The sequence below is a fragment of the Nanorana parkeri genome, unplaced genomic scaffold (genome assembly GCF_000935625.1).
Source record: "Nanorana parkeri isolate BGI_ZX_2015 unplaced genomic scaffold, ASM93562v1 scaffold344, whole genome shotgun sequence".
In the NCBI taxonomy this organism is placed as follows: domain Eukaryota; kingdom Metazoa; phylum Chordata; class Amphibia; order Anura; family Dicroglossidae; genus Nanorana; species Nanorana parkeri.
Window position 1 is genome coordinate 970,534 of NW_017306612.1, and position 15,889 is coordinate 986,422.

Consider the following 15,889-nt stretch of genomic DNA (forward strand, 5'->3'; position numbering starts at 1 on the left):
AGCCATGTGACCGTGATCCCGATCATGTGGCTTTGTTTAGGAAGAAAGCCATGTGACCGTGATCCCGATCATGTGGCTTTGTTTAGGAAGAAAGCCATGTGACCGTGATCCCGATCATGTGGCTTTGTTTAGGAAGAAAGCCATGTGACCGTGATCCCGATCATGTGGCTTTGTTTAGGAAGAAAGCCATGTGACCGTGATCCCGATCATGTGGCTTTGTTTAGGAAGAAAGCCATGTGACCGTGATCCCGATCATGTGGCTTTGTTTAGGAAGAAAGCCATGTGACCGTGATCCCGATCATGTGGCTTTGTTTAGGAAGAAAGCCATGTGACCGTGATCCCGATCATGTGGCTTTGTTTAGGAAGAAAGCCATGTGACCGTGATCCCGATCATGTCACTTTGGTTATGAAGAAAGCCATGTGGCCAAAATTTCACTCATGTGGCTTTGTACTAAGGGGTTATTTTTTATTTATTTACAGGGGCTTTGATACTTAGTATCTTCCAAACTAGCTTACTATGCGTCATCCAGTGAGAAAGCAGCCGCATACCATTCTCTTTTACTGATATGTGCCTTTAAGCAACTTTATTGATCAGACTGGCCACTCACATTCTGCTTAGCTCCTCCCACTCATGGGGAGATTCTACTATTAAACACTTTACAAAGTGAAAGGCATCAAAGGGAAAAGCTAGTCGGAAAGCAAGTGGCCATTCTGATCAAAAATGTTGCATAGTAGAGACTTTCCTTTAATGATCGTGTAGAAGCAATGGGAAAAATGAAGGAAGCTTTTTTCTCCATCGCATTAACAGGTAATTCCACTCCCCTGTGGAGCATGTCGAAAGGGCAGATACCTCTTATTCTACAATATTGGATGAACTATCCATTCGCACTTTGAGCTTGTTACCCTGGGTCTTCCATCTGGTATTGCATCTATTTAGATATATTTGGGGTGATCATTACCCCAATCAGCTTATCTTGTTTGTAGCGGGCTTTAAGGTGCCCATACACTGTACGATTCTCGTACAAGAATCGCGGGAAATCCCACGATCGTACGAGAATCGTACAGTGTATGGAAGGTGTGCGACCGTTTCTACAAGATGGGCAGATCGTACGAGCTTTCAATGAGCTTACAGCCATCGCAAGATAAAGTTCTTGCGATGGTCGCAAGGTGTAAGGGAACCTTAAGACCAGCTCATACACCCCGATAGCAGCAGATGGATATTGGGATGATAATGGATCGGCAGTGTTGCATTTTCATGTCTGTTCTCCAGAAGTCAGACCGGTGCAGTCTAGGCACATATAAATATATTTGTATACATGCTGCGAGTGTATACGTCTCTGACCGTAGCTGGGGAAGACCTCTGGCAGTCAGAGTGCACTCACACCCCCAACCTGTAGCCGACTTAAAGGTCCCCTCCACCCAAAACAGTTTTGTGTGGTTTATGGGGATTTGAATCACCTGCAGGCTTATAATGGTAAGACTGAACCAAAATCTTCAGCTCTGCCCTCAGATCTGCCATAATAAATCCAAATGATAGTGTCCTGCTCCCCTGGAGACTACCCATAAGGCCTTGTTCACACCAAATGCAGACCAGATCCGGTCAGGTTTCTGCACACGCACGATGCGTTTTTGACCTGTTTTTGATGCGTTTTTGGTTTTTTTTGCGTTCCAGACCAGATCCAGAGCAGGTAAAATAGGGCTTTCCGCAGTTTTTTCACCGGATCTGGATCTGGTCTGGATCCGCACGCTGCGATGTGAACTGGAGGTCAAAATACCATAGGAATACATTGGACGCAGTTTTGATCCGCTCTGCACCTGCTCTGGTCTGGATCTGCTCTGTGCTTGGTGTGAACAAGGCCTAAATGTCAGTTCTGTGGGGGAGCTGGACCTTTAAGGTCAGGGGGCAGATTTTCACACAACCAAGTCAAGTAGTAGTTCAGCTTTCTTCAGTGGCCATGTTGAGAGCACATTTGGCCCAATAGTTTAACTGCATTGCACTGCGGATGCTCGCATTTCCATTCCTTTACCCAGAATCCTTTTGCATAAGTAAGCAAAGCAGAGGACATTGCGCTCCTATGTATTGAGCAGCTTTTGGCACCTCCCGAGACATCCGAATGTTTTTTACAAGCGCAGCAACAGCTGCAACGTATTTTTATCCCCTTCATTTGTACTGTCTATGTCACGTTTTCACGTGTAACGACTACACTGTTTTCTCCGCATCCACGTTGACCCTCAAGCTGTATACTGCAACTGTTCTGTGTTTACATCCAGGCTTCTGCTGGTTTCATCATAAAGAAGATAACAAGGTTTCATCAGGCTAATCCTTTCTGCCTGCAGATTATTTGTATACAGACCGTGGCAATGCCTGGGGAAATATTTACTTCCACGCTAAATAAGCAGCTCAGCTTGGATCTTTTTTTACAGCGTGCGCTGACCCCGCTCTGTCATGTTACGTGGCCGACCACTTCCTGGCTGAGTTGCTGTTGTTCCAGTTGCTTCCACTTTGTTATAATCCCAGTAACAGGTGACCGCGCAATATTTAGTAGCATGGAAATGTGAAAGGTGACAACCTATCACGGTACCACGCTTGTAGTCACTGAGCTCCTGAGAGCGACCCGTTCTCTCACCAATGTCTGTAGAAGCGTCTGCATGCCGAGGTGCCTCCTCCTATACACCGGGGGCCATGGAGCGGATTGGAACACCTGAATCACATGATATGGAGGGCTGTCCCAATACTTTTGGCAATATAGTGTATATCAGTCTGTGTGAGAGCAATAAGGGTGTTTTAGCATCACCAGCAGATGTGTTCCAGGATCACCAGATCACAAACAGAAGGGAATGGGACGGATTAATATAACACAGCAAAAGAAATAAAACATCATTGTTATTTAAACTTTTCACATGATGTTCACTGACTTTTTTTGGTCTATGACAACTTATGGCTCATAACCACATTTATTTTCCTAATATACCTGCATATTTAGCTCTTGGCTGGCACATCAGATAGGAAGAGGCCTGTTGTACCCAATGAAGAGGAACTTGTTTGTCAACATAAAACAACTTTCTGTCCATTTCTCATTTTGGCTCAACAGCCGCCTACAAGGTGAATTATGGACTTGGTGGTGCCATTGTGAATCTGTCCTCTGACATGTTTATTAGCACTTTTATCATCTTGTTGACAGGGTAACATGCTCAGGGGAGGCGCCTCCTTTCCATTTCTCCATCAGAAGCTCAATTGCTGGTCATCGGATTATCCAGTTTGCTGAGTTACAGCCATTAGTGTCAGCGTGTGTAAGAGAAGTGGATCATCAGATGTCACAAACCAGGAATATAACCGCAGAATGTAAATAGTCTCTTCCTGCAGTTGTGAAAGCCTCACCTGCCTCGCCTTCTGTGGTTCACCTTTAGACATTAAAGGGGTTATTTCTAACACACGGTTGGTTTCCTGGGGAAAGGTTTGTTGTATTTATAAAGAACATAAACAGAAAAAAATGCTCAACTTATTGGACTACAATAACTGAATTTCTTCTGGCATCTACAAATCTCATTCTTCATAGGGAAATCCGGGACTCCTGTAACATTTGCCTTGTGTATAATGCAGCCAGTTTTTTTATTCACCTACACCAGTCTCGTCGGTTCACTTGACATTTGCCATTTCAAATGGTGAAAAACTGAGTTGTGTCATTTGACTTTTCACTGATTTCCCTATGGAGTCCAACACCTATTCACCCGCTCGCTGTTTGCTGCACAGGTTCTATGCATGGTGCCTAGTACTTTGATTTAAATACTTCTTGATTTAAATACTTCTTCTGTCCACCAACATCACCCCTTCCTCACCCACTGATAGTTAATAGTATATATAAATATATAAACACCAATCAGCCATGACATGATGACACTGAGAGGTGAAGTGAATAACATTGATTATCTGGTTACAATGGCACCTGGAAGTGGGGGGGATATATTACAGAGGCAGAAATAATTGACAAGTGTGAGGATTTGAGAGACTTTGACAAGGACCAAATTGCGATGTCTAGATGACTGGGTCAGAGCAACTCCAAAACTGCAACTCTTGTGGGATGTTCCCGGTCTGCAGTGGTCAGGACCGACCAAAAGTGGTCCAAGGAAGGAAAACCAGCGACTAGGTCATGGGCAGCCAAGGCTCATTGATGTACGTGGGGAGGGAAGTCTGGCCCGTGTAGTCCTAACCAATAGAAGAGATACTGTAGCTCAAATTGTTGACAGCGTTAATGCTGGTTCTGATAGAAAGGTGTCCGAACACGCAGAGCATCGCAGTTTCTTGGGTATGGGGCCGAGTGATCGCAGGCAGGTCAGGGTGCCCATGCTGACCCGTGTCCACCACCAAAAGCACCTAAAATGGGTATGTGAGCATCAGAACTGGACCACGGAGCAATGGAAGAAGGTGGCCTGGTCTGATGAATGACATTTTCTTTTACATCGTTCATGGAGATGATATTCCCCGATGGCAGTGGCATTTTTCAGCAGGATAATGCTCCCTGCCACACTACAACAAATGGTTCAAGGAACACAATGAATTTGCGGTGTTTACTTGACCCCCCAAATTCTCCAGATCGCAATCCAATCGAGCATCTGTGCGATCCAGAGAGTAACAGCTGGTCTCATGTTTATTGAGACACACTCCCAACCAAAATAAGAAAGAAAATGAGCAGGAACGGTGACAGAGGGCAAAGGAAGAAAAAATAAGGAACATAGTTATATTGATCAAACGCTGTGTGCTGTAATTATAGTCCATGTTATCACTGTATAAGGTAAAGTAATAACAGGTTTATTTTTCAGGGATATTCTTTTGTCGCTCCATCCATCTTGTTCAAGCCCAATGCCGCCATCACAGATCCTATCCAGTTTCACTTTGGAACGGAGCGTCCTGGCGTCACAAACATAGCAAGAAGCGCCATGATGAAGGTACTATTTATGGGACTATATTGGGTCTCGATGTATTACTCAGCATTGAGTCAGCTTTTAACGTTAAAGCCCATTTCCACCTTTGTAAATGATTTGTATATATTGTGGTAATGTACAGGTGCAGTGATGATATACGTGTGTACATTTTCATGACTCACATTGCTGGCGTCTTTACTTTTATGGACTTTTCAGTAGGCCTACAGTACATAGTTACATAGTATTTGAGGTTGAATAAAGACATTAGTCCATCAAGTCCAACCTATTAGGATCTCATTCTAGGAGTACCTGTACCCCCGTATATTACGGTCCCTTAAGAAATCGTCCAAAAGTTTCTTGAACAATTCCACATTCTTTGCTGAAATCACTGTCTGTGGCAGTGAGTTCCAGACCCTAACTGATCTTACTGTGAAGAACCCCCTTCGCCCCTTGTGCTGGAATTTTTTTTCCACCAATTTTAGGTGGTGGCCTCTAGTTTTTGTAATGGAGTTAATTTTAAACAGTTTATCGCTAATGTTGCTGTCACCATTGAACATTTTGTACATGGAGATCATATCCCCCCTTAATCTCCTCACCTCCAATGTGAACATGTTTAAATTTAGTAGCCTCGTCTCGTAGCTCTGGTCCTCCATACCCCTAATTAGTTTGGTTGCCCTCCGCTGGACTTTTTCCAACCCAAGGACATCTTTTCTTAGTACTGGTGACCAGAACTGGACCGCATACTCCAGATGTAGATTACAAATATAAAACTCAGTCTGACACTGGGGGTCGGATTGCCTTGTTCTGGCTGTAAAGCAGCTAAGGACTTCCTCTAGTCTATGTCCAGGGGGGCTTTGCCGCTATGAATATTAATCAATGGGTGGAGAGCTCAGATTCCAGAAGCTCATGCATGAGGAAAGCATAGCATTGTGGGAAATGTAGTTTTCCATGCCCTACATTGTGGTTCCCACCGTGCACAGCAGCCTGTCATTTACACAGACTGCCTGCAGAGCACAGAGGCGGCCATTTTTAAAAGGAACCATGAGGAGATTAAGAGTACAGCTAACAAAAAAGTAAGTTTCTGTGTTCATATACAGCAATTGCATATGCCTGCTAAATGTACTCTTGGTGTACATTGCTGGCGTATGTTTTTTAACATTACCTCTGAAAAGGTGAAAATGGGCTTTAATAGGAGTTTTGAGGTTCATGCTGTGTGTGCATTTGTGATGATCTAAGTGTATTTTTTCTTGAAAGTGTCATTTTTTAAAGACACTCTGTCACTTGGCTCATTTAGGGCAAAGTGACAGGTTCTCATGAAAGAACAGCCCTCCACCCTGGTTGAAACCAGGTGTGCAAACCCTGTGTAAGATCCGAGTTGGTTGACTCACTTAATTCCACCTGTACGTCACATGACAGTGTTTGGGCCTGGCCATTGGCTGCTTAGGACAAAGCTCTGCATTCTGGCAGGAAGGGGAGTAGATTGTAAGCTCCTTTACACCCTTGTATGTCCTGAGGGCAGGGATGGAACAACTGAGTGACAGGGGAACGAAGTGGAGGTTAGTATCAGGTTGTGCATGTGATTATTTCAAGAGCACCTGTCACCTTGCCCTGAATAGAATCACATATTCTACCTTTTTAATTCTGTACATTATTTGCTGCCAGGAAAAGATATGGGTTGGGGGTTCTTCAACTTCAAAAGTCTGCAATGTGTGTAACATCGGTGCTTGTAAAATGGTAAAAACAAATGTTTCAGGTGCTTGGCATGCAAAATGTGAGCAGCTGAGAGGGATAAACGAATGTCATGTATGATGTGGTTGCTGGAGGGTCCAGAGGCTTGGCAGGTTGTGGTGGGACTTCTAGTGCCTCCATTTCCTATGCTTTTCACGATGCCGTTTCCATGTGTTTCCTCTCCTCTGTGGACTCTGCAGAAGGTTAATAAACTTTGCTCACGCAGCATGTCTCTGCTCAAAATTTGAAGTAAACATTTCAGCATTTTTTCCATGTAAAGCGCTTACTTTTCATCTGCATGCCTTACATTTTCTGGCAGGACTCCCCTTTTTATCAGCACTACGAGCTTGATCTGAAGGAGAAGCCGCTGGGCGAGGGCAGTTTTTCCATCTGTCGGAAATGCCTGCACAAAAAATCCAATCAGGAGTACGCCGTGAAAATAATCAGCAGACGGTACGTGGCCGGGGCGAGGGAGCTTTCCGAGTTCAAGGCCTCTGAGTGATCCTCGGGCCTGACTGGTGTATGCATTTCTACACTGCGCGCCTGCCAAGCTGGGCTCTTCTCAGCGAGTTCATGCAACTGGCACCAACAGGGGAGCCTGCTTTTGGATAAAGAGCCTCTCTGGAAATTTATCAAAGATTGTGAATATGCTGTCGCTCTTATTTTTTTTTTGCAGAGATTGTAAAATACAGGAAATTAAAGCAGATATAATAATATTCAGCTGGTCTTCTGGTGCAGAGTATAAACCGGATAGATTTTTAAATTTATATAGCAATGACCTAGTTGTACCATTAAAATAATTCACATCAGCCTCTGCGCTAGAGGAGCTGACACTCTAATGTTCCCATGACAGTTGTACTGATCGTTATCATTCTTTTATATAACTTTTATACATTTTACAGAATTGCTGGGGAAAACACTGAAACATTTCTGTCAGTCTGTGCTACCCTAGAAGCTTAGAGCTGTAGCTCCCTATATACTGAGCCTAGGGTGACGGGAAGATGCTAGTTTGTGTCCTCCCGTTACCCTAAGGAGGACTATGGGGAAAAGCCCTGACCCCATAGTTCTCCTTTAATGTTTAATTCAGCATATTCCAAACCTTGTTCCTTCTTTTAACTATTTTTTTGCTGTGTATTTAGAAACAAATTAGTACTGAGTTTGCACTTATGGATTTTCCCATGTAAATAAAACCTAATGTAATAAAAAAGCAATATTGCACCAACAAAAGATTGAGATTCATGAAGAGACTTGGTACCTAGCTGGTGGAGTTGTATATCATTTTTTAAAAGGAAGATGGACAAAATAAAACAAGTGTAGCAACATCCTGTTTAGTCTTTTTTTACTTTTGTATTTTTTTTTTATTATTTTGTATTTGTATTTTTTTTTTTTATAGTATGGAAAGCAACACACAGAAGGAAATTGCAGCAATGAGGCTTTGTGAAGGCCATCCCAATATAGTAAAACTGCACGATGTTTACCATGACCAGGTTGGTAAAACCCCCATACATCTTGTTTCCTGGCTCCTTACTAGTTTTCCCAGGTAAGGGGTATGGGGATAGGTTTCTCAGGCATTCAAGGTGATTTAATTTTCAGTGCCATCTTTGTCTTTACTTAACAACCAGTCAAAATTCACCTGACTGAAAACAGATGATGTGCTCACTGCAATGGGCACATTACTCCTCGCTATTCTTATACATTCGCTTGAATGCTTATATATAGCATTGTGGCTGACTAAATGTATTCAGTACTCTGTATGTTTTATGTATTTTCAGCTTTTACTTTACTGCAGCCATATAGATTGTATTGCTTGCTACTTTGTGTTTTATGGGTAAAAAAAAAAAAAGAAGTATATTATTTGCCAAAAAACAAAGTTTTTATTTCTTCATTGTCTGTGGAGGGACACAGGAATTCAGAAACAATTAGGTTCTGCTGCCACATTCAAGATCTTTAGAATGTAATAAAGCAGGCATTAGCAGCCAACGATTAGGGAACATAGAGGGCTGTCGTGTCCACTTTAAGATGGTGCTAAATGGTTTGTTTTTGGGTTTTTTTCAGCTTCATACTTTCCTAGTCATGGAGTTACTGAAAGGGGGGGAACTGTTTGAACGCATCAAAAAGAAGAAATCATTCAGCGAGTCAGAAGCCAGTTACATCATGCGGAAACTGGTGTCCGCAGTCAGTCATATGCATGATGTCGGAGTTGTTCATAGGGACCTAAAACCAGAGGTACGTCTAGAGGTGAAACAAAGAGGCCTAGAACCCCTAACTCTAAGGTTGTGAAGCTGTATGTGTCACCTTTGGGGAGATTTTATCTCACTTCCTATTGTCTGGCACCCACCACTGAGACAGAAATTGGAGGGAAATCCCTTCCCAAAGGGACACAGACAGCAGCAGAAATCCGACAGAGCTTCTAACCCTTCCGTACTGTTTTAAAGAAAATAATGCTTTCTCCTTTAAGAAAGATTTCTTTGCTCTTCCTGTTCTGTCTCCCCATATAATGTGCCAAAATCACTGTCATATCCTTTAAATCCGAAGACTTCCCTGCTCAGAAAGGCAGTGGATATGTTGTCATTTTGTTTTCTTTTTGTTCCTCAGAATTTTCTTTTCACAGACGAAAGCGACAGTTGTGAGATAAAAATTATAGATTTCGGTTTTGCGAGGTTGAAGCCTCCGGATAACCAGCCTCTGAAAACGCCTTGCTTTACGCTGCATTACGCCGCGCCGGAACTCCTGAATGCTAATGGCTACGACGAGTCATGTGACCTGTGGAGTCTTGGGGTCATTTTAGTGAGTATGAATCGAAAACTCACATTCATTACTGCCAAATATCTCAACATATCTGCAACCCCCTCTCTGTCAATCCCTGCACTGGTTTTCAATCGCCCAAAGGATAAAATTCTGCAGCTGCGGACCGGGATAATGTGTTTGGTGCTGTCAGCTTCCTGGCGGGCTCGGCGCGTGGAGCTGCGAACACGCCTGAGCCCATCGCTAGTCTCAAAGTATTACCCTAACCGTCCCCTACTCTCCTCCCAAGATCTCCTGCTTTCCAGCTCCCTTGTCAACTCCTCCCATGCTCGCCTCCAGGACTTCACTAGAGTCTTCCCCCCATTCTTTGGAACTCTTTACCCCAACCTGTCCGTCTATCTCTCACTCTGACTGCCTATAGGTGATCCCTAAAGACTCATCTCTTCAGGGAAGCCTATCCCACCTCAACCATCACGTTCTCAGACAATTCATCCCCACACAGCTCCCTCCTCATGTATCACTGGCCCCTCCCCTTTTAGATTGTAAGCCCTCAGGGGCAGGGCCCTCACCATCTTGTCTTGAATTGTATTGTAATTGTAATGTCTTCCTTATATTGTAAAGCACTGCGCAAACTGTTGTCGCGACATAAATCCTGTATAATAATCATAACATACAACCATCGTATGAATGCCGGGGGCCGGCTCTGCCACTTTCCCATGCTTGCTTTCTTTGTTGTTTCTTACCTTTTACTGTCTTCTTTGTTATAGTACACAATGCTGTCGGGTCAGGTACCTTTCCAGTGTCACGACAGAACGGTAACGTACGCCACAGCGGAGGACATCATGAAGAAGATAAAGCAGGGAGACTTCTCGTTTGAAGGAGACAGCTGGAAGAATGTCTCACAGGAGGCTAAGGATTTGATACAAGGTATCGCAGTAAATCATGAATTTGTATTTCACGAGTCATGTGTCTGTATTATTTAATATAATTATGACTTTTTGTTTATAAAGTGTTATCGGTTTTGGCAGAATTTCACTAAGGAAATAAAAAAATAAAAGATTAGAGGCTTTATTGCACCAGTGAGTATCAGTCATTCCTAAATTGACTTATAGTATACATTATTCTTATGATTGCTGCAAAAAATGTCCAGAATCTAGGAAACAGTTCCATTAAATTCAATTTCTAAGAAATAAATATGATTTGCATTAAAGGAGAACTATGAGGGGGAGGGGCTTTTCACTCACCTCATAGTTCTAGCCGACCTGTGACAATGAGACTGTCACAGGTCGGCTCAGTAGATCGGGAGGTGAGCGAACACATGCCGGTTTCCGCTCACTTCTCGATCCTGTCACGCCTCTCTGCTGTGACGGGGGAGGGGCTGACTGGCGGAACGGACGGTGGAGGGGGCAGGTACAGCTGGCTCTGCCTCTAGATAGGCAGAGACAGCTGTCACTCACACAGCTGGGCGGATCTCGACATCGATGTCGGGATCCGCTCCGGCTGCAGCGTCTCAGTATATAGGGAGCTGTAGCTCGCGGTATACTGAGCTTAGGGTGACAGGAGGACGCTAGTTTGTGTCCTCCCATTACCCTAAGGAGAACTATGGGAAAAACCCCTGACCCCATAGTTCTCCTTTAATAACAAACATTCTGACAGCAAAGCACGGAAATTGTGAGGAGTCCAAACTGTATTATTGGGGCAGCATTAAATAGGACCTGTACTGTAGAAGCTGTGCCCACAAAAGGCAGAGGACTAATCCCCAGTGTTGTCTGTGATCTCCCTGCAGCTCATCTTTCCCATATTACTATCTTACCATGCCTTGTTCTGCACTGTATGTCTGTGTGGGGGCTGCCATCTTAGTAGAGGTAGGGGTGTGTGGAGTTCCTATCGCTCGACGCCTGGAACTGCATGTCTGGGGGCGGGGCAGGTGTTTTTTTTTTCTACATTTAGGCCTTGCTTCAGGCCATTTTGTACAAGTGAGCTTGGGCGGCCGTACACTTGAAAGCAGCCCGCTTGTCACTTCCCCTTTGCCACTCCTCTCCATGGCTGATTTTTCATATGTATCTAAAACATTCAAAATCTTTTAGTTCCTTTTTAAGTTTCCTTTTTCTTTTTTTGTGTAATATTTGAAGTGGTTATTTTTTTACTCTGAGTGGATATTATTGATTTGTAATAACACTTCTCTTTTTTTTAATTTCGGATTTCCTGTTTTTTTTTCTTCTGTACGCTGAAACAAAAAATCAGTTTGTACCTAACAAAGCAAACAAATGAGCATTCATATATTGTGGTAGACAACAGGGCTTGTCAGGTAATGAGGAAGGTGAGACACAAGGAAAAAAGTATTTACGGTTATTGTACAAAGGACTAGCTACTTCGAATCATAAAATGATAACTTTTGTCACAATGTCCTGCGTCCGTGCCTGGTTTTCCCCTTGGTCCCAGGTGCTTGGCTGTCAGCCTATGGTGTTTCACAGGGTTCAGCCAATCTTCACACTTCCTCTACTATTTTGGATTCCCTCACTTGTTGCTTTGAGTTCGAGCAACATGTCTGTTCCCTGGTGCCGGACCCTCCGTGATTCCCAGTGTCCTCATGCTTCCCTGGATCCTTCTGCTTCCTGGTTTCCTGGTGTGTCCCTTGTAGGGCTGCAACAACTAATCGACATAATCGATTTTGAAAATAATCGTTAGATGCAGCTCTAGTCCCTTGTGATCTCCCAGTTTGGTTATTTCCCTCTCTGCTGTTCCTTGTGTCCCTGTTTGCTCTAGTTCCCAGTGAGTCCCTGTGAGAACTGTTGGTATCCCTTCCTTGCATTTACCTGTCTGCATTGTGAGTTTGCTCAGCTGTGTTGTTTGTGATTCTGTTCCCAGTGTTCCTGTTCCTGTATATCTCGCACCCCTTTCCCTGTGTTTCGTTACCTGTCTTCACCTGTGTGTAACTTCCTGTGCTACGCATATTCCCCGGTGCACACCTCCCAGTGTGTCCGCAGCCCCTGAGCTACGCATGTTCCCCTGTGCACATCTCCCAGTGTATTCCCCTGGGTGCATCTATCAGTGCAACGCACATTCCACGTCTCCCAGTTCACATCTCCTAGTGTACCCCCCTAAGTGCACCTACTAGTGCTATGCACCTTCCCTTGTGCACATCTCCCAGGGTATCTGTGACCTGTTTGCTACGCATGTTCCCCAGTACACATCCCTGTGTATCCATAGCCCTTGTGCTACACATGTTCCCCAGTGCACATCTCTCAGTGTATCCGTAGCCCCTTTGCAGCGCACACTCCCCTGAGTGTAACTTCCAGTGCAATGCGCGTTCCCCTATGTGTAACTTCCAATCCATCCTCAGCCATAGTGCTGCTCTCATCCCCTGTGCACATCCCCTGGTGTAACCTGTACCTCTGTGCAGTGGCCTCACAAGGGGGGTGCGGCCCGCACCCAGGTGACACCATTGGAGGAGTGACACCAAAATGACTCAGTCATTTTGGTGTCACCCCCCTCTGAAAAGTCGGGCGCTCGATCATGGACCGAACGCCCGACAGTATCAGGAGAGAGTAGGGGACCCGGCTGCATACCTTATCCCGCCGGGTGGCTGTCCCCTCCTCTCTCTGCTGGCGTCCATCACCAAGATGGCCACCGGCAGGTAACAGAATACCGCCGCTCGTGCGCGATGATGTCATCGCGCACGCGCAGTGACGTCTCGGGTGGGGTGACACGCGGTTACCGCTCCGAGTGTCACCCAGCCTCGGGACGCCCCTGCCTCTGTGTGGTATCAGTCATCCCTACCTGCCACTGAGTCCAGTTCCCCAGTGCTGTCCCCAGTCTATTGGGACAGTCATGTCTGCATGGGTGTGTCAGAGGGCCACAACCTGGAAGGTGTCCTGCCGCACAATCATCCTCGCCATTGGAAGCTCTGTGGAAGACCAGGCCCTCCTTAGATTCTGCACCTCAGGCACAACCCTCGGTTATTGTGCAGTCACCCTGTCCTAGTCCCCTGTGTCTGGACTCCCTATAATCGCACGGTCACCTTAGTCCCTGGGTTCCCTTTGACCTGCATCCCAGGTATTACTTCAGTTTCCTAGTCCCTTTCCCTGCTTCAGATTGCTCCGCAAAACCCGGAGCCTCTTGTGTCCTAGTGCCCCGGTCCCCAGATCGTAACAACGTTATATTATTGCATCTGGAGCAGAGTAGATTGTAATGATTGTTAATAACAAGCAGTAATTAAATGGGAATATGTGGTCAGGTATGGGGTTATAAAATACTTTAGGCTATCTTGTGGCTTTGGTAGGCTTCCTCAAAGCCCATCTCCAGGCTAATAGAAACTACATGCCCAGCACTTTCTATTAAAAAAAAAGGAAAGGCTTTCCCTGTTATAACCCCCCTGCAGACTCAATGCTCTCAGAGATCTCAGTCCAAGTTCTCTCATGGGTTGAATGACACCCAGCATAATTCGTATCATAACTACATCGGCACTGCTCTCTTCATCTCTGATCCACTGCTGGAGAAGGTCGAGAGAGGAAGAGAACCTAGTGTATCATGTGACTGGCCTGAAGACATCTAATAGAGTGACGGGAGGACGCTAGTTTGTGTCCTCCCGTTACCCTAAGGAGAACTATGGGGAAAAGCCTTAACCCCATAGTTCTCCTTTTAAGTATATTAAAAGGAAAGGATAACAAACACATTAGGGAGCCTCCTGGATGGGTTTGGTACGGGGGGTCACTTGTGGGAAGAGCATGGAGCCTGAAGTTTAGTAATGTCCACATATTATGTGACACTGTAGTCAACGCTTGGTTGTGAATTACGATTTTCTGACAATACAATGTTGCTATGTTGCTTTGTTCTGTGCAGGGCTTCTCACTGTGGATCCTAATAAAAGAATTAAGATGTCTACACTGAGGTATAACGAATGGCTTCAAGATGGCAGCCAACTATCTTCCAATCCTCTGATGACCCCCGATATCCTTGGCTCTGCCGGAGCTTCTGTACACACACACGTCAAAGCCACTTTTCATGTGAGATTCTGTGATGCATCCTATGTATGACCAATGTACTCGTACAGTCTTTAGATGTGGCATGGTTTTACTTCACTTTATTGGCTCACTCGCTGGAATGAAAATGCGTGTTTTTAAGTTAGGAGATTACAAAAATGATGCTTTTTATGGGTTACCTCAGTCCCAGATAGCTCTCAGGTAACCCTTTGAATGCTAACAGGAACATATTAGAGTACAGAAAACCTGGAATTCAATTGTGGATGCACAATGCTTGTAACCTACCTTAGTATTACCGGTTCTATTTACTGTTTATTAACCATTTGAGCCCCTGGGGCTTTTACTCCCTAAATCCCCTTAAAGTGTTCTTAAACCTTCTTTTAAAAAAAAAAAAAAATAGTTGCCATTAGGACGCCCACATTTGCCAGAGGATGTTGCTTTTTTTCTTTAAAAGTTTTAAATTCCTCGTTTTCTAGTGGGTCCCGCACCTCTCTTCCTTCCGCCCCCTGCACGGGTGCCACCATCGTTCTAAGGGAGGCACCCGTGCCCGCAGTGGCTGTGTGCGTCCATAGACACACACAGCCCTGTGGCAGGCCACGCCCCTTCTTTCTGACCAAAACTTTGATTGATGGCAGAAGGAGCATATGGCTTCTCTGCCATCAGTATCCTCCCCCTGCAACCGGGAAGTACAGGGAACGGAGGATCACTGCGGGACTGACGGCGGGGACGAGCGTCTCTGACAGGTAAGTGTGGGGGGTGACGGAGGGAGACTGGGGGAGAAAATGGTTCTGGGCAGTTTTTGCCATCATGCAGAGAATGCATTAAGGTAAAAAACACCCAGACCTTAATACTACTTTAAGTCCCTTGAGTGGTTAAACAGTTGAGCTTGTTTATATTTTAAAGGCATCTATCTACTTTTGTATTGTTTGTGTTTTGGCCATATTATCTAACCACCCATGCCAAGGGTCCCCATATCTGTCGAATCAAGAAACTGGCACTTTACAGAGGCAAAAACATGGCACTATGGGTTGCAAAATGGGAGATCGAGTTTTTGCACTCTAATGATTTGATATTAAAGCGTTTGCAGTACATCTGTAAAAAATAAGTCAAGGCAACTGGACTTGCTGTATTTTTCTTGAAGACGTTTCACTGGACATCAGACGGGTGAAATGCCTTCAAGAAAAATACAGCGAGTCCAGTTGCCTTGACTTATTTTTTACAGATATACCATGACCGGGATAAATGAGAACCTTCACAGACATTTTGCAGTAAGTTCTATCAATTGTTGTGTACCCTGCATTCAAAAATATAAATGCTATAACACAAAAAGCTTACTGCTCCACAACAATGTAGAAATTATATTGTAGGTCCCTTCCTGCTTTTGCTCATAAGTTACTGCGAATTGGGCTGGTGTCTACACAGGACAAATCAACAGATTTACTGTAATTCTGGCCGCTGCAGCTGACGATACTTCAGGGTAGCAATGGACTCCTCCCCCCCCCCCCACGGGGCAA

The 15,889-nt window shown here is 44.7% G+C and overlaps 1 protein-coding gene across 6 annotated transcripts in view; it reads left to right on the plus strand.

Annotated features, from left to right (window-relative positions):
• RPS6KA5 (ribosomal protein S6 kinase A5) overlaps positions 1–15,889 on the plus strand; it is a 46,006-nt gene that overhangs the window by 28,148 nt on the left and 1,969 nt on the right. For 4 of the 6 annotated variants that reach the window (XM_018558502.1, XM_018558507.1, XM_018558505.1 and 1 more), the window contains 7 exons: positions 4,819–4,944; positions 6,968–7,101; positions 8,042–8,135; positions 8,704–8,874; positions 9,244–9,435; positions 10,161–10,320; positions 14,236–14,399. In XM_018558502.1, the coding sequence (XP_018414004.1) occupies positions 4,819–4,944; positions 6,968–7,101; positions 8,042–8,135; positions 8,704–8,874; positions 9,244–9,435; positions 10,161–10,320; positions 14,236–14,399 (1,041 nt within the window). The remainder of the gene's footprint in view (positions 1–4,818; positions 4,945–6,967; positions 7,102–8,041; positions 8,136–8,703; positions 8,875–9,243; positions 9,436–10,160; positions 10,321–14,235; positions 14,400–15,889) is intronic. The other 2 variants (XM_018558503.1, XM_018558504.1) reach the window with 2 other exon arrangements.